Consider the following 19,154-nt stretch of genomic DNA (forward strand, 5'->3'; position numbering starts at 1 on the left):
AAATAAAATAAAATAAAAACATTTTTAAAATGATCAAAACTAACTGAAACATAACCTTGCTCTCAAGCTCACAGTCCCCTTGGAGGAGACAGGAGTTGAACAGACCCAGATCTGAATCCTGGCTCTGCCACCTCATAGCTTGGCCTGACAGGAAACAGAACACACACCCAAAAGGGGTAACTCAGGAGCTGATGAACTGACTATTTATGAAGGTGTGGGCAGAATTTGGGAAATCCAACAAGGAATGGCAGAACACATGAAGCTAGTGACAGCAGGGAACTGTTACCTTCCAGACCTGGAGGGACAGGGTAGAGTTAGGTCACTGGAATCCAGAAGGAGAAAGTCATACAGAAAGGGCTCCTCCCAGAAGTCTGGTCCCCAACCTCCAGTGTCAGGGAAGGAGGCAGTCAGAGAAATAAATATCCTGCCTTCACTTTCTCCTTCCCTGCAGTCTCCTATTGTAGTCTTCCATTGGTCCAACCCAACCAGAAGCCAGAGGGCAGGGGGACCCCATTAATGTGATCCATACAGGCCATGCATTAGGGGCACAGGGCAGCATGGGGAATGGTGGAAGATGGAGCTAGAGGGACAAATGGAGAATATCCAGCACACTGTCACCTAGTCACATATCTCTGTGTGTCATCAGCTGTTGTTCCTTCCTGACCTACATCCGTTCTCCTCTTAGCTGGTAATAGCACTCCCATTTTCATCTGGAAAGACTTGCACCTGTCCCATGGCATGCAGTCTAGGCCAGATTGTCAAAGAGCCCTATGCTCTGCTGGCTAACTGGTGAGCATGTGACCCCAGCTGGGACAATGGGACTTACTCTCTGCACTTAGAATCTTGGCCTGAAGACCTGGAGGACAGGAAATAAAGCTAGTTCATCCCAACCATGGTACATTGGTCCTCCATTAGTTCCTGCCACCTACATTCCCAGAGCTGCTCAGCCATTTCTCAAAGCAGCTAGCTCATACTGAGTCAGGCTGTGTTCTATCTCATTTAAATTTACCCTGAGAGGCAGGTAATGTTATCCCATCCAATTTATACATGGAGGTTTCCATGAGGTCAACCACTAAGAGTGTCTTGGGGTTCCTTGAAGAAACTAAGACACAGAGAAGATAAACACATTGCCTAAAGTCACCCAGCAATTAAGTGGCAGGGCCAAGGTTCGAACCCAAGCGATGGCTGCAGAACTCACACTGCTGAGTGCCTGGGTGGCTCAGTCAGTTAAACTTTGGCTCAAGACAAGATCTCATGGTATTCATGAGTTCTAGCCCCACATCAAGCTCTCTGCTGTCAATGCAGAGCCCATTTCAGATCCTCTGTCTCCCTCTCTCTCTGCCCCTCCCCAGCTTGCATGCATGTGCACTCTCTCCCTCTCTCAAAAATAAACTTTAAAACAAACAAACAAACAAACAAAAAGAATTCACATTCCTAACTACTAGCTCTACTGCCTCCAAAAGTTCTTTATCTTCTGAGTAGCAGTTGAGAGGCAAACAGTCCCCAACTCCCGGTGTGCACTTGAAATTGCCAATTTCTTTTTTTTCCCTTTTATGTTTATTTATTTTGGAGAGAGACAGAGACAAAGTGTGAGTAGGGGAAGGACAGAGAGAGAGGGGAACACAGAATCGAAGTAGGCTCCTGGCTCTGAGCTGTCAGCACAGAGCCAGACACGGGGCTCAAACTCACAAACCGTGAGATCATGACCCGAGCTGAAGTCAGGCGCTTAACCAACTGAGCCACCCAGGCACCCCTAATGTGCTAATTTCTAAAGCCTGGAGTCCCCCAAACCTCATGAAGTCAGCCACTTACCGGCCCTAGCACGCTCATGGCAGAGAAGCAGCAACACAGAAATACATCCAAAATAGCCCTTGTTCTTTGAAACCTCATCATCACTCGGAGCACTGAAGCTTTTTCAATCCCATGCTTTGAGACTTCTTCTTCCCAAAGGAGGCAGAGCCTTGACAAGAGGAAAAGTGAACCAAGTGAAGTCTCTTTGCATATGTCACCCACATGTCATATGTCTTGCAAGCCTGCGAGCTTTGTTACAGAAGTTTTCAAACCTCACAAAAGTAGAAAGGACGTAGGGAATCTCCCTAAATACCCATTCCCATTTCAAGAATGATTGATATATGACTTTAGTGTTTCCTCTCTCTTCCTGTTTGTCTTTTTTTTTTTTTTTTGGCTGGAGAATTTCAAGCAAATCCCAGACATATCATTTCATCTACAAATGCTTCAGGATGTATCTGTTCCAGATAAGGCCTTTAAAAAACCCTACAGCGACCTTATAATAGGTATTAATTAATGATTATTAATTATTATAGCAATTGATTATTATATATGAATATAATATATTAATTACATATATTAATAAAATCCTTAATGGCATTTAATACACAGTCTTTTTCAAATTTCTCTAATTACATCAAAAACACATTTTTATAGTCAGTCTGCCTAAGATCCAAACAAGGTCCACACATTGCATTTAATTATTTTTTTAAAAGCAGGCTCCACACCCAGCATGGAGCAAAACATGGAGCTTGAACTCACAACCTTGAAATCAAGACCTGAGGGGAGATCAAGAGTTAGATGCCTAACTGACTGAGCCACCCAGGCATTCCACACACATTGCATTTAAAAGACAAATCTGATAGATTTCTTGCATCTCATTTTAACCTGTAGCAGTTTCCCCTTCTCTGCACGTTCTGCCATTTGTTTGTTGAAGAAATTGGGTCATTTATCCCATAGAATTTCCCACATTCTGGGTTTGACTGATTACATCCCTGTCTTGTCTAATATAACCTTCTATGCTCTGTATCTATTAAATTCTTAGTTAGATCTAGAGGCTTAATGAAATTCAGAATTCAGGTCAGCTGGCAAAAATATTTAATAGGTGATGTAGTGTACCTCTTTTGCATAACATTAGAAGACACAAGGTCAGCTGTCCCATTATTAGTAATGTTCAGGGTATCGGTGGATTAAGGTGTATCAGCCTGACTCATTCACCGCCATTCATTCCTCATCATTGATGACCATTGCCTAGATCCACTTCCATTAGTGCTGGCAAAATTATGATTTCTAATTCTGGCATTCCTTCTGTATGTAGTAGTTTGAATTTTTCTATAAAAAATAACTTTATCTCATCAACTATTTTGTTATCCTAGAATACATTTAGTTGAGGAAATAGCCTAAGACTTCGAATAATGTCACTCTTTTTTTTATACACAGATTAAGATTCATAAAACCCAAAACTATGACCTCCAAAAAGTCCCTCCACTTATTTCAAAGCCCCCTAAAGGGCGACCCAATGTTGGACCACCTAATTGAAAGTGCCCTTAGGGGCACCTAGGTGGCTCACTCAGTTAAGTGTCTGACTTCTGCTTAGGTCATAATCTCATGATTCGTAATTTCGAGCCCTGCATCGGGCTGTCTGTTGTCAGCATGGAGCCTGCTTCAGATCCTCAGTCCCCCTCTCTGTTTGCCTCTCCCCCCACAAAACTAAATAAACATTTTAATTAATTAATTAACTCAAGTTTAAGAGAAACTTAAAAAAATAGATAAATAAATATAAAAATGTGCCCTTATTTTGCCAATCTGAGTGAATGATGTCTAGGCTGTTTGTGTGACACCAGCAACACAAGAACACCAAAAACATTTCTTTGGAGGAAAAAATTGAAAAGCAATATTTCAAGAAAGCATCAAAGAAGTTATCATGACAGAAATTAAGAATTTTGTTGACTCTCTCATACTTCTCTTTTATTTTGTATTATATTTGATACAGGAGCTGGTGACTGGAAAATAGCCATTGCGGTGCTTACAGCTTCCAGAGTTTTAATGTGGCCCAGGATGCCTCCCACACATCCACAATCCAGCCTCTCAGCTGCAATCATCATGTTGGCACGTGCCCTTTTACTTCCTGGCTCCTGCTCCACCATGTTCCACTCTCTGGAAGGCAATGACCACTGCCCATAGTGAGAACATCAAGGACGATGCCCAGGGGCTCCAGGACTACTTACAGAGCAGGAGCATGGAGAGCCAACTTTTGTGCTCAGGGCCTGAGAGCAGCACTGCTTATGCATGTTATGTCACTAAGGCTCTCATGGCAGGCATTTCTAGTACTTTCTACCCTTCACTCCTATAGCCATGGACACTTGTGCCCAGCCTAAAGCCAGAAGGAAACAAACATCATGAGAATTTTCCTGTCCTACCTTCCCTCACCTGCTATCAAAACTCCAGGCTGCTTTTTCCTCCCTGAATTTATAAAACAACTGTCCTATCCCATGCCCATCTGTGTGGGCCAGATAACTTGGGGGGTCTGGGCCCTAGGTAAGTAAAGCAAAAATGACACCCATATGTGTTAGAGGATTTCATTATTCATGGGCCAAACTTTGGGGCCACCTCCCTTCATTCCAGCTCTATCCCCACATGTAACCCAATCCACAGAGATAAAAAGCTCTGGAGTTTGTTCCACTTTGACTAAACAAATCCAAGTTTCCCCATAGCCTGCTCTCAACTCTCTTAGCAACTGTATCAATTTCTCACCATGATTACCAGATTCAAAAGACTTGGTTTCAGGGGCATCTGGGTGGCTCAGTCGGTTAAGCGTCCGACTTTGACTCAGGTAATGATCTCATGGTTCATGGGTTCAATCCCCGTGTCGGGCTCTATGCTGACAGCTCGGAGTCTGGAGTCTGCTTCCAGTTCTGTGTCTCCCTCTCTCTCTCTGCCTCTCCCCCCCCCTCAAAAATAAACAAACATTAAGATAAATTAAGAAAAAATTCTTCAAAAGACATGGTTTCAAACTTCACCTCCTCCATTCATTAACTATGATTCAAGGAACATAATTTTGCTTCTCTGAGTTTTCAGTTTCTTCAAGTGTAAATGGGGGAAATCGCATCTTTCCTATTTACTTCATAACCCTTTTGTAATGGTCATGGGAGGTGCTGGATGGGCAAATGAGAAATACGAATTGTGATAGTAATAATGAAGGTGATGGTGGTGACAATGGTGGCTCTGCTGCTGTGGCTGATGTGAGTGGTAGTGACGATTGATGGCTGGCAGTTTGTCAGCAAATCCTCACAGAAGTCAAAGTAGTTCTCCTGAAGGACTAGGGAAGATGCACCCCAGAACCCTGCTGGTTCAGTGGTGAACACAGAGAAAGAAGCCTCTGTAAAGGTGTGAATGCATGGATAATTATTAAAAAAAAAAAAAAAAAATCCCAAAGTGGAGTGATTTGTAAAAAAGTATTGGTGGACACTTTCATGTGAGTTATAGAACAAAAACGGCAGAATCAGTGAGCCCTAAGTGAATAGACGTAGATCAGGAGATCCTGTGCTCATAATGGTCACAGAAGGACAAACAAACACTTTGGTTGTCTATTATGCACTAGGCATTTTTCCAGGGTCTTCATATTGAATTTACCATCTCTTTTGATTCTTACATCAATTCTGTGAAGGACCATGAGATAAATTTTATAATCCTTTATTTTATACATAAAGACACAGGGTCTTGGAAAGGGTAAATGACTTGCCTGACATCATAGCGGGTAGCCAGTGAGATTCTGATCAACATCTGGCATTATGCAAGAGGTTGGTGTTCCTTGAAAACTTTTTTTTTTCTTTACTGAATAATTCCAAGAAGCAATGGGTCAAAGTTAAACCAGTTTCTGTTTTCCCAGTGACTTAAGTACATTAATTTGCTTTGTAAACAAATCTCTGAGACCTGGCAAATAAGTATGCCACATTTCACAGACTCTCTTGACCGCAGAATGCTCTCTTCTGGGAAGCTCTCCAGGGACTACCATTTCCTGGAGCATATTTGGATAATGTGATTCTCTACCTGGTGTCTCTCATGAAGTAGCTAGAGGTAAGAACATGAGTATAGAACATTTGAAGTCGTTTATTCATCCCCCCCCCCCTTTAATCCTCATATTACCTTGTGAAGTAGGTTGTGTAGGAACCTTAACCACACACCTAGTTAGTGATGACTTAAGGATTCGGAGACTAGTCACTAACCCAGAATTTAATGATGAGTGACATAGGTAAAGATCTGATCCAGAAGAAAAAGCAAAAGGGACAATAGGCAGTAATTTCTAACTTTCTTGGGGTCTTGGGCCCTTAGGCAAATCAGGTAAAAGATGTGAATCCTTGCTCCAGACAAAGGTCTCTAGCCGATACATATAAAGTGAGTACCATTTCAGGGGGTTCATGAAGTATAGTGAGGCCTCTTGCTAGAGTCAATATTCTTTGGTTGTCTGAAGACAGACCCTACCTGCTACTCTTAAGCATCCTTGGTCACCAATCCCACAAGACATGGTCTTTAACCAACCCAGTGGTTTGTCCAATAAGACTTTACCTTTTAGCATTTTTGTCTGAGGCATCATGGACCGACAGCTGGGGGATGGTGTTCTCATCTAAGCGTCTCTGCAAACCTCGGACCATGAGTGGGGTGAGCCATGACAACGTGAAGTAGGAGAAGAGGCCAGCATCATCCATGGGCTGAGGGGCAGGAAACCTAGCAGAGAGGTCACAGATCATATAGTTGCCCTTATGATAAGGGCTGTAAAGACATAAAATTAAGCCAAGGGCAAGATTTTGCAGGAATGAATTATATACTATGTAAAAAGCACAGTGTGGTCATCTGGATGTACAAAAAAAAAAAAAAGCGTTTTTTTTTTTTTTTTTTATTACTCTATTATGTGTGATAGTTAAAAACCAGAAATAACAAGGGTGCCTGGGTGGTGCAGTTGGTTGAGCATCCAACTCCTGATCTCAGTTCAAGTCATGATCTCACAGTTTTTGAGTTTGAGCCCTGGCATAGAGCCTGCGTGGGATTCTGTCTCTCTTTTTCTCTGCCCACCCCTGCTGTGTGCACTCTCTCTCTCTCAAAATAAATAAATAAACTTAAAATAATTAAAAAAAAAAAACAGAAACAACAAAAACACCTATTATTAGGGGAATGACTTAAAAGAAAGAAAACAAATAGGGTATACCCATATGTGGAAAACAATGCACAAGCGTCCACAAACGGAGTTGACCTATATGTAGAACATGAAATGAGCTCTGAGCATAGTAAGAAAGGAAAAAAAGGCCACTTGTGGGTCAAGAAATTTATCATATTTTTACGTACATAATAAAAGTAAAAAGTATTTTTACTTACATAAAAAAACCAACTGGGTGGCTCAGTCAGTTAAGTGTCTGACTTCAGTTTAGGTCATGATCTCACGGTTTGTGAGTCTGAGCCCTGCATCAGGCTCTGTGCTGCTAGCACAGAGCCTGCTCTGGATCCTCTGTCCCCCTCTCTGTCTCTGCTCCTGCCCCACTTACACGCACATGCTCACTGTCTCAAAAATAAATAAACATTAAAAAAGAAGAGGAAGGGGTAGCCTGGGTGTCTCAGTCACTTAAATATTTGAATCTTGATTTTGGCTCAGGTCATGATCTCAGGGTTTGTGGGATCAAGCCCCACATCAGGCTCTGCACTGACAGCACAGAGCCTGTTTGGGATTCTCTCTCTCCCTCTCTCTCTGCCCCTACCCAACACGCATGTGCTCCCTCTCTCTCTCTCAAAATAAATAAATAAACTTTTAAAAAAGGAAGAAATGAGAGAAAGCAGACAAAACTATATATATAAAGTCAACCACTATTAACAATTGTATATACACATTTATATATTTATGTATATGCACATTTATATATTTATGTATATGCACATTTACATATTTATGTATTATACGTACATGTGCATTTGCATTTTTATATATACACATTTATACATGTATACATACATTTATTTCAAATTATTAATAGTGGTTGACTTTGACAAAGGGATTAGAATTGGTAAAGATAAAAGAAAAGAGATTCTTACTGTTTCATGTTTTCTATATTTTGCTTATGTAATTTTCACAAAAATAAAAAATGGAATAAAAAGTAAATAAACTAGAATGACAAGGTCATATTCCTGGAAATGATTCACAAATACAGAAATAATGATTGGACTAGGGTGTTGGGATTGTATATAATTTCTACTTCTTTTTTTCCAAAGTTGACTTTAATGCTGTATGTTTCAATATGAAGAAAATTCAGTTAAAAAAAAAGACTTGGGGTGAGAGATGAGAATACAAAATGCCAAATGCATGGGATGCTTTTGTTTTGTTTTGGGCTACACCCTCTTCTCCACTCACTGGCCCTTCCCAGCCTCACCGCCCACCAGCCCCGGACTGTGCATTCTGGGCAAGGCTAGCCACACCTTTGTCTACATGCTGGAGAGAGAAGGGACTAGGAAGGTGGGAGTCTGTACCAGGTATCACTAGATATGTGGGGCCATGTATGATTGCAGAGAAAGGGCAAGAATCTGTGAGCTGGTGCCACTATGCCCAAGGTCTGGTAGAAGCAGAATGTTTCTCTCAATGAGGCTGCCTGGGCGCACTTAAGCACCCACATTCTTTATTCTTGGTGGAGATAAAAGCAATTCAGTGGGAGTGATGTGGTGATGGGAGCTCAGGTTTTCAAAAAAATAGGAAAACAACTCCAGTTCGTTGATAAAATCTTAGCAAACGTGAGAGAGAAGATGGGATTGTTAATACAAAACAGAGTCCTTGTGGCAATTCTAGGATGATTCTAGAATCATTCTAGAAGAATGTTAAGGTCCTGTCCATAGACGATAAATAAATGAATATGTACCTGATTCTGTGCAGGACCCTGAAAGCAAGATTGTAGAAGTCAGAAAGACATTTGGGAATGGTTATTTTAAACTTTGATTTACTGGATAAGGATACATTGAATTTCTTTAACTCATAAGTTTAAGGGTACCATCATAGGGCATTTAATAGCTCCTCATTTCTCTTAGAATGAAGACTAACATATTTAATGTGCCCTGTGGAGACTTATGTCCCTCTGCAATCTCATCTCATGCCATGCCCATCATCACACATGATTCCAGTGATGCTGACCTCCTTCTCAGTTCCTGGACACATCATGTTGTATTCCTTTCACCTCAAGGCCAGGCCTTTGCACATGCTGTTCCCTCTGCTCAGATCATCCTTCTTTTACTTTGGCCTGGTAAAATCATGTTTATCCTCCAGAGCACAGCTTAAGTACCAAGCACCTACCAAGTTGTCACTGTTTCAATGTCCCTCAGCACCGCCCACCTCCCCCCTCCCCCAAACTTCATAGCACTGTCTTCAAGCAGCTTGTAACCACATGTTTATTTATGAGTTTACTTGCTATTGTCTTTTTCCCCAGTGCGTGGTCCATGATGGGCAAGAATCATGTCTGCCTTGCTTAGTACTTTTCCTCTGAGGTCTAGCACAGTGTCTGGTAGGTTCTCAGTGAATCTTTGTTGGATGAATAAATAGATGAATGAAAGAATAAATGAATGAATGATCTGACTCTGCCTTCTGATGTGCCTCAGGCTGCTCTAGACTTATTTGGCTGTGCTGGTGACATGAATGTTCAGACATCTTTGGGAGGGATGTATGTGTTTGTGTCTGAGGAACATTGTCATAATGGGTACTGCCCCTCACCTCCCCCTCAGAACTCACTGTGGCTTGGGACGGAAGGGAATCATGGTTCTCCAGGCAGCATCATACTTCCCCCAATGGAGCTCTGTTGCTGTCCCTCGTGTCTCAGGCTTCCTCACCTGCTGGCTCCAGGGGCTGTCTTCTAGGGTGTAAGTTTTCTTGGGAAAGAAAAACCAAAAGAGCATCAGTTTCCTGACCTCATACTGTCCTGGAGTGTTGGCCACCCAAGGATGATGGATCTTTCCACATCCAGCTGCTAGAGTCAGAGAAAGACAAACACTGTATGATCTCACTTACATGTGGAACTTAAAAACAACACCAACAAAGAGCTCAGAGAACAGATCAGTGGTTGCCAGATGCAGGGGTGGGGTGTGGGCAGAATGGGTGATGGGGATGAAAAGACACAAACTTTCAGTTATAAAATAAATAAGTCATGGGGTTATAATGTATGGCATGGTTGATACAGTTAATAATACTGCCTTGTATGTTTTAAAGCTGGTAAGGAGTAGATCTTAAAATTTCCCATCACAAGAAAAAAGTTTGTAATTATATGTGATGATGGAAGTAATATTGTAGTGACCTTTTTGCACTATATGTAAATATTGAATAAATGTTGTACACTTGAAACTAGTAAGTTTCACATCAATTATACCTCAATTTAAAGAAAAAAATAAAAGAGGGGTGCCTGGGTGGCTCAGTCATTAAGCATCCAACTTTGGCTCATGTCATGATCTCACAGTTCATGAGTTTGAGCCCTGCGTCAGGCTCTGTGCTAACAGCTCAGAGCCTGAAGCCTGCTTCAGATTCTGTGTCTCCCTCTCTCTCTTCCCTCCCCTGCTCACACTCTATCTGTCTCTCTCAAAAATAAATAAAGATTTAAAAAATTTTTTAAATAAAAAAAAAGGTTGCTGGGTAGGGAATAAGCAGTGGGCCAGGAGTTAGGACAACTGAGTCCCAGGCTTGGGTATGCCCTACATTCACTGGGTGCCTTTGGACAGGTCACTCTACCTCCCCATTTTTTTTTATCTGTGGTACACAGTGTAGACAAGAATAAAGGGAGCTATAGTTAGTTACCCACACAATGTGAGACCAAGTTGCCCTCTGAGAGTAAACCTACCAAAAAGAAATCAATAAGTAAGAAAGTAAGCCCCAAACATTACATGTGACCCTTTTGATAAAGTGGGAAACAGGGGCATCTGGGTAGCTCAGTCAGTTAAGTGGCTGACTTCAGCTTAGGTCATGATCTCCAAGTTCTTGGATTCGAGCCCCACATCGTGCTCTGTGCTGACAGCTCAGAACCTGGAGCCTGCTTCGGACTCCATATCTCTCGCTCTCTGCCCCTCTCCCGCCTGTGCTCAGTCTCTCTCTCTCTCTCTCTCCCTCTCAAAAATAAAGATTTTTAGAAATTGATAAAGTGGGAAACAACTAAAATAAAAAAGAATATTGTCTTTAGGGCTTCATATAGGATAAATAATAGTATCTTAGAAGCATAGTAAGGGATTGATGAGAAAAGATCTGGGACAGTGTTTACTTCAGGTAGGGAAAGCTGGGGAATGAAGTCGGGGAGAAGATCAATAGCTGGATGTGATTGTTAAGGTCCAAGGTGGTGAGTTGTTGATGGGTTTACTGGTGCTTATTGTATTATTATAAGTAAATATATAGATAAATAGGCAATAGATAGATAGATAGATAGATAGATTATAGGTAGATAGACAGACCAAGAGGGTGTGTCATGACCAGAGAGTACAATTCACCTAATTGTGAAGCCTGAGATCCATTAAAAGAAGTCAAGGTGGTTGAATAAATATGGGACAAAATTTTCTAACCTAATTCGTGACCATTGAGAATACCCTGTCAATTCAGTTTCCTGGTATTTTGATGCAAAGGAGACCTACTTACATAGCTGAGTCCTGAAACCATGTCATCGCTCATGTCCATGCCAAGATTCACGAGGCCACCAGAAGACCTGGGGACCCAGTATATCCTCTTCCTGGTCATTTTCAGCTCTTCTGCCAATCCTTCTTTTCCAAGAATCAGAGAATCTGAAAAGGCAGCAGGTAAGAGCAGCTTAGATTCAGCCCTGAGCAGTCAGGAGAGGGGGACATCCCCCTGCAGGGAGTGTGCCAGGGTCATGCAGAAGGTTGGGCCACTGACACAGCACCTGCTCTTCCCTCTTCCTGGAATGGCTCCCTCTTTTTAAACATCTACTGAGGCTTAAGATCACTTAGGGAAACCTTTTCTAACCACCCACTCCCAACCCTACAACCTAGGGCCAAGCTTGCTCATAGAACCATGCTTCTTCTCTTACCCCAGTTTGTAATTAAATATTTGTGTGAATCGTTATTTGTTCAGAGTTCATTTCCCGCTCTAAATAGAGAGCCTCACAAGGACAGGGACATGTCTGTTTAGCTCACTATTGAATCCTTGGAGCCTGGGAGAGTGCTAAAAGGATCACAGGTACTCAGTAAATAAAGGATAAATGGATGAGTAAATAAATTTAAAAAATGCAATTTTGCCATTTTCTGACTCTCAGTTTTCACAGAATCAGGGGATTGGAGCTGGACATAATTTAGGAATCTTAAATTACCCAAGGTATTTTAAAAATATATTAAAATGCAGGGGCACCTGGGTGGCTCGGTGGGTTAAGCATCCGACTTCAGCTCAGGTCATGATCTCGCGGTTCGTGAGTTTGAGCCCTGCGTCAGGCTCTGTGCTGACAGCTTGGAGCCTGCTTCGGATTCTGTCTCCTCTCTCTGCCCCTCCCCCGCTCATGCTCTGTCTCTCTTTCTCTCCCAAAAATAAACATTAAAAAGCAAAAAAAATTATAAAATATATTAAAATGCTTTCCATTTTACCTTTCTGAGTATGTGACTCACTTCCAGAACACCCATGTGCCTGGGTTGGGGGAGGGGATGGCAATTAAGAATATTTCTGAAGGAATGGAAAAAGAGAGTATATAACAGGGTATGACCAGGGTATGACCAACAGGGCCAGCATCATGGGGTATGACCAGTGCCTTACAGAGCCTTATATTCAGAAAGGCCCAGGCTTAGCTAAGGCTCTACTGTCACTATCTTGAAATCCTTAATAATTTGGAACAAGGAGCCCCACATTTTCATTTGGCACTGGATCCTGCAAATTATGGAGCCTGTCTTAGGGTTCAGATACAGCTCTTGACATTGAAATATTGGATTGTGCTTCGAGTAAGTAGACTTGCACACTACCCAGTCTTGGGAGAAGAATTTTCCAAATGCCTTTATTCCATTCCCTCCCATCCCACTTCCTTTCAGCAAATCACAACCAGAACTGGTGGATTCCATTTCTGGAATTCTGCTATAGACCATGCAAGACAGGGTCCCCAGACGGGGGGCATCAGGGTATGAGATATACTTGCCATGTGACGCTATAAGTGAATCTCTCAGGGATGATGGAAATGAACAAAGAGAGAGAAGGACATGTTTTGGGTAAGAGAGAGTGTCACACAATTTGTTTAAGACTCTGGGAAGAAACAAGATTTCTGGCTGCCGTGAACCAGCCTGGAACACAGACACATTACAGTAAAATTGGTATAATTCAATAGAAGTCCCTGGGGATCGGACCACAGTGTATTGCAGTACAGTTCATTCACTACCTAAAGATTTCCAGGGGAGGGAATGGCAGGAGGCAGGGAGTGGAGGCAACAAATTCTAGATTGCAAGTCATGAGCTGGCAAGGGGCTGCATCATTGGCGTGCCAATAAATGTTTGTGTCTGTACCAAGCTACCATTGCAATTGGTGAATGAGTGTAGTTCCAACATGAATGCACCTCGACATTTTGCTTTATGTTAATAAGTAAGAGGAAAATGAAATATCAAGATGTATGAAAAGGGTCACACCTAATTTCTTTGTTTGGTCTCTAAGAACCATGTTCTCAAATAAATAAATCAGATTTTCTGTCACCTTTCTGCTTAGTATGATCTGCCAATCTGTTTTATTTTTAAACACCTGCAGAGAGATACACTGAGGATTTCAAAGGTGTGACCCTTTTCTATACAGCATTTGTCCAGGAAACTAAAAACAGGGAAAAGTAAACCAAATGGAAATTAATGAAATGCAAATGTGTACAATGAATATATGTTTGCAGAACACAAATTGTTCATCTTAACGTACCTGGACCTCTGCCACACATTAGCATGGGCCACCCTCCAATGTGATGAGGGCCACCTCTGCTTCCTTGACTGGCCAGGGGGAATTCCCTCCAGAACTTTCTTTGGCAGTCCTTGAGAAGTCATTGGCCTCCCAATTTCCTCTTGGGAAGAACCAGAGTGGAAGCATATTCAATCTGATTAGTGGCGAGACCACCACTGTGGTCAGGGTAAGGACCAGGATGTGATGGGAATAAAAACAGAGAGGAAACAGATGTTTCCATCCCTGTATTCTCCCCATTTTTGGGGGGGATGGGAGAGTCATGATTATGAACTTGGTTTAGACATGGGCCATTTGCATATGATGAAACAGTTTGGGAACAAGGCAGTGGGGGGGGGGGGGTGCACAGCAGCAAGGTAACCTGTGGCAAGAGCTTTCTGGAGGAACTGACTTACTTCCTCATTGTGCTTCCCACGTACCCAGCAGGATGTAGTGTCTAAGGCCAGAGGATACACCAGTGGGTAAGGAAAGTGCCCAAGGCAAGGAGCAGAGGCACCTGCAAGCCAGGCCCCAAAGAGGTGTAGATGATTAGACCTTCCTCCTATACCTCTCTTTTCCAGTCCATTCACACCCTGTGCTAGTCAACTTTCTCTGCCCCAAGGTTTATTCCCTTTTGCTAGTTCCAATAGCTTCCGGAGGAAATCTTCCCAGCTGCTGAGTCCCCACATCCCAGTACCTGGCCTTCTCCTCTGTTCCAGCAACTAGGAAGCTCTTCCCCACCTTGATGTTTGCACTAGTCCTAATCTCTACCATGAACATTCTCCTTCCAGCTCCTCGCAGAGCTGGTCCATTCTCACCATTCCAGTCTCAGTCAAACACCACCTCCTGGGAGTAACCTTGCCAGACCTCCCTACTGAACACTGAAGTCCTCCTCCTATCACCTTCTACATAGTTTCCTATTACATTTCCCTTACTTATCAATTTCTGAAATGGCCATTTCTTTCTTTGTTGGCTTATTTATTTTCTGCCTACCTCACTAGAATGTAAGCTCTTTGAAACCAGGGACCGTGTTTGTCTGTTCATTGATGTATCTGTGAATCTAGTGTACAGTGCTCAGCATACAGTGGATGCTTAATAAATATTTGATGGAGGAGTGCCTGGGTGGCTCAGTAGGTTAAGCATCCAACTTCAGCTCAGGTCATGATCTCATGGTTCATGGGTTTGAGACCTGTGTCATGCTCTGTGCTGACAGCTCAGAGAGTGGAGCCTGCTTCAGATTCTGTGTCTCCCTCTCTCTCTGCCCCTTTCCCCACTCATGCTCTTCTGTCTCACTCAAAAATAAATAAACATTAAAACATTTAAAAATAATAAATAAATGTTTTGATAGATAAATAAACGATGTAGATGTAGAGTCTTTCAAAGAAGGAGCCAGGAAAGCCACAAAGTCACTAAAGACCTCACATTTAGAGTCCTGATGCTTTCCCAGGTGGGGTGACACATCCATCACAGGAATATAATCATAGGATTAAAAGAAAGTATTCATCAAACAAGCAATTTAAACATGGACCTATTCCCACTGCAGTTTCTATAGTGCAGTGTGAATTTGTTTAAAAAGAAAAATCCTTGGGGCACCTGGATGGCTCAGTCGGTTAAGTGTCCAATTCTTGATTTTGGCTCAGGGCTATGATCTCTTGGTTTGTGAGTTCAAGCCCCAAGATGGGCTCTGCAACAACAGCGCAGAGCCTGCTTGGGATTCTCTTTCCCTCTCCCTCTGCCCCTACCCTGCTCACACATGCTCTCTCTCTTTCTCAGAATAAATAAACTTTTTTTAAAAAGATAAATTCAGTGATTATGTGAATAGAATACCAATTTTGTGTGTTATTCTTGTTATGGGGGCAGGAGTATATGTGTGCAAGTTAAAAGCATTAAACATAAGTGTCTGAGATATTTATCACAAAGTTTATCAGATGGTTTTTAAATTTCTTTGTTAAAACACTAAGAGCCTCAAAAAATCTAACCCAGCCATTCAGGGTCTCTGCAAACTGCCTAATTTCAGTTTAAAACTGCCAGGCTTCTCTGTCCGATGATTCAAAAAAATCCTGAGCATATTCTAATAGAGTGGGATAAACCTCACAACCATCTTCATAGGATTCTGTATAATTAGGAGTATAACTTGATGGGTAAAATTCGGAGCGTTCACAGACAGCATACAGCAGCCAAAATGGTCTCTCGAAAACATAAACTGGAAAAGTTATTCTGCAACTTGGAACTGCCAGTGGCTTATGTCAGGCTTAGAGTAAGACCTTGACTTCTTTCTAGACTCCCTAATGAATCTTTTTCCTCTTACATTGCCCTCCTGACCTTGCCCACTTCTGTTATCCATACCACAAACCCTCACTCTCAATGAATTTCAGGAGAAGGTTCTGCAAATATCCAAAATTCATTCCAGCCACAAAGTCTTTGTGTTGCTTCTTTGGCCTTGAAACAGCACCCCCTGGACCCTCACCCCCTGAGGTTTGCATTGCTACGTCTCCAAGCATGGGGCCCAGTTGAAATGTCATCTGTCCAGAAAGCCCTTCTCTAACCATCTAAAGGATTTATCACCATCCGAAATTATTCTCCTTGCTTATTGTTTGTTTCCCTCACTAGAAGTTCAACTCCATGAAAACAGTAACCTTGTCTGTCTTATTCACTGATGTATCCCCAGCACCTAAAGTAGCATCTAGTACCTGGTAGGTATTCTAATATTGCTTAGTGAGTGTATGAAAGAAGGTAGGATAATGTCAAAGAAAGAGCTGTGGGCAGGAGTGTTCAAGTTCCTGCATTTCTGTCTCCACCATAGCAGCCTGTACACCTGCCTTCTCCTTTCCCTTATCTGCGGCATACACAGAAACATACAGTTCCACCTGCCCTGTATCACACTCAGCCTTCTATGGGGCTGTCCCCTGGCCAAGAGATGCGTGAGGGTATAAACTTGTCTTATGTCATACTCTCCACAGTTAGCCCAGGGCCTTGCACTTAGCAGTTCCTCTGTGAATGTTTGTTGATTTGAATGAAATTTCAATTCTCTCTTGGATTCTAAGAGCAGTGCTGGACTTCATAGTCAGGGAAAATTTTCCATCTGCAACCTACAGCCAAACCCAAGTAAAATCCCAACATGAAGAGGCTCCTAATGGCCAAATTTGAAACAATTCAAGCAATGAAACACATGATACTACTGGGTTATAACCCATTAAAAAAATCCATGAACTCCTACTAACATAAAAAAATTGAATAGGTAAATAATGAGGGAGATGTGCAGCTTTTTCTTACAGAATTCCAATTAATACACATAATATTAACTCCCCACAACATATTTATTACTTATAAAGAGAAAAATGCTAACTTACAACAGGGAAACCTGGCAGATATCACCATTACCAGGTAATCAAAGTTAAAATCACCATTAATAATACATTTCAATCATCATGTATCACCAAGAAGGCCACATCTCTTCTGTAGTCTTTCTGCAAAAACAAGTATAATGTTGATCCCAAGAAAACATCAGATAAACCCCAATTGAGGGACATTCTATAAAATAATGGACCAATGCTGTTTAAAAGTATCACGGTTTTAAAAGAAAAAAGAAATATATATAGATAGATAGATATAGATATCTATCTATCTATATATATATGTGTATATATATAGATAGATAGATAGATGGATATATCTATCTATATATACACACACATTTAAGGAGACATCACAACTAAATGAAAAGTGATTTTTCTGGGATCCTGGACCAGAAAAAGGACATAAGTGATAAAACTAGCAAAATTTGGATAAGCTTTACTCATTAGATAACAGTGATGTTAATTTTCTGATTATTATAATTGAACGGTGGGAACTTTTTATTGCAACGTTTAAAAAAATCTAATATCAATTCGAATGAAACATTAAAAACATTTCAAGTAGGTACAATTTAAACACGATCTTCTCTCTAGCTTCAACACCGGGGACAGCCCTGTGGCTGAGCCTCAGGAGAGACTGTTAGAGCAAGCCTGGAGAACGAGGGTCTCACGCGGCTGGAGTGCGCCTCTCTTTGTACACTTACAGCGCGCACCAGCCGAGCGACTCCGGGAGGGGGCGGTGCGATGCTGCGGGGTTTGAGCCCGGGGGCGGGCCGTAGGGCGGAGCCGGAAGCAGCGGCGCGCAGGCGCGCCGACGGCTGGGAGCTTTGGTTGGGGTGGTGGCGCTAGTGCCGGTTGCCGTGTCCTGCTCCCTTTGACGCCCCCCCTAGCGCGAATAGCCGTCGCCATGTCGTCGGTGAGCCCTATCCAGATCCCCAGCCGCCTCCCGCTGCTGCTCACCCACGAGGGCGTGCTGCTGCCCGGCTCCACCATGCGCACCAGCGTGGACTCGGCCCGCAACCTGCAGCTGGTGCGGAGCCGCCTGCTCAAGGGCACGTCCTTGCAGAGTACTATCCTGGGGGTCATCCCCAACACGCCCGACCCGGCCAGCGACGCGCAGGACCTGCCGCCGCTGCACAGGTAGGCCCGGCTGCCTCCCGCGGTGGCGGCAGCGGGCGGCGTGGCCTCCTCTCTGGACTCCGGCTCAGGCCCGGTCCGGCCTCGGGGCGCAGGGGCAGCCTTCGCGGTTTAGTCTATCTCTTCAGTCACCTCCCATGTGAAATGGGGATGACAGATGTCTGACCCATGAAGTAGTGAAAACTATGCAATTAGCTGCCACTGTTAATTTAGGTTCTTCCCTTCGCCCCCCAGATCCTCAGACTCCTAAGCCTCTTAAAGACTCTTAACTCCTAAGACTCTTAACTTTCCGGGCCCCCTCCTCTTATCCTTCCCTCCCTTACTCCCCGTCGTTTTTGTTGGTGGTGGTGGTGGGTTTTTTGTTTTTTTGTTGTTGTTTTTTTGCCCTCTTAAGTGAGACACTTGGTACTCCACACGCTTTCTCTTTTTCCTGTGCTATCGTAAACTGCACTACCCTTTTCATTGATTTTGGGGTACCTCTCTTCCACACTATTTGTCTGCCTCTTGTCTTTTCCCCTCAGTTCCTACCCACGTTTTCCCTTGTCTGCCTTTCTGAAACTTTCTCATATTCTCATAGCTTCTCATTTCGGACACCCCAGCCTTGCCACTAGATTGCCCTACACCATGGCCTTAGTTGTGTGACTTTGTGTTTTTGTTTTTTTAATTGTGTGACTATGACACACAACCTGTGCTTATTTCTTCCTCTGTATTTTGGAAACTAACAGCATTCATTTCTTGGGTGTGTTATGAATACTAAATGAAATAACCTTTGTGCCATGCTTGATAGTAGTCCAGTACTGTAGCCACTAAACACATGTGACTAGAGAGCACTTGAAATGTGGCTCGTCCAAATTGAGATACTAGAGTGACCAATTGTCCCGGTTTGTTGAGGACTGAACTAGTTCCAGCAGTGAAAGTCCTGTCTCCCAGGAAACACCTTGAGTCCCAGATAAACCAGTATGATTGTGTGATTAGTCACC

At 42.7% G+C, this 19,154-nt stretch overlaps 2 protein-coding genes across 2 annotated transcripts in view; one reads left to right on the forward strand and one right to left on the reverse strand.

Annotated features, from left to right (window-relative positions):
* The window catches only part of ABCC11 (ATP binding cassette subfamily C member 11), a 61,312-nt gene extending 49,755 nt beyond the window's left edge, over nt 1-11,557 (reverse strand). The window contains exons 1-4 of the mRNA XM_078438554.1: nt 11,420-11,557; nt 9,542-9,678; nt 6,355-6,513; nt 1,813-1,960 (exon numbers count right to left, since the gene is read on the reverse strand). Of these exons, the coding sequence (XP_078294680.1) occupies nt 1,813-1,960; nt 6,355-6,513; nt 9,542-9,678; nt 11,420-11,518 (543 nt within the window). The 5' untranslated portion in view covers nt 11,519-11,557. The remainder of the gene's footprint in view (nt 1-1,812; nt 1,961-6,354; nt 6,514-9,541; nt 9,679-11,419) is intronic.
* A 6,274-nt stretch (nt 11,558-17,831) lies between these two features.
* LONP2 (lon peptidase 2, peroxisomal) overlaps nt 17,832-19,154 on the forward strand; it is a 102,362-nt gene continuing 101,039 nt past the window's right edge. The window contains exon 1 of the mRNA XM_060650823.3: nt 17,832-18,177. Coding sequence (XP_060506806.1) covers nt 17,945-18,177 — 233 coding nt within the window. The 5' untranslated portion in view covers nt 17,832-17,944. The remainder of the gene's footprint in view (nt 18,178-19,154) is intronic.

The sequence above is a fragment of the Panthera onca genome, chromosome E2 (assembly GCF_046562875.1).
Source record: "Panthera onca isolate mPanOnc1 chromosome E2, mPanOnc1 haplotype 2, whole genome shotgun sequence".
NCBI classification, from domain to species: domain Eukaryota; kingdom Metazoa; phylum Chordata; class Mammalia; order Carnivora; family Felidae; genus Panthera; species Panthera onca.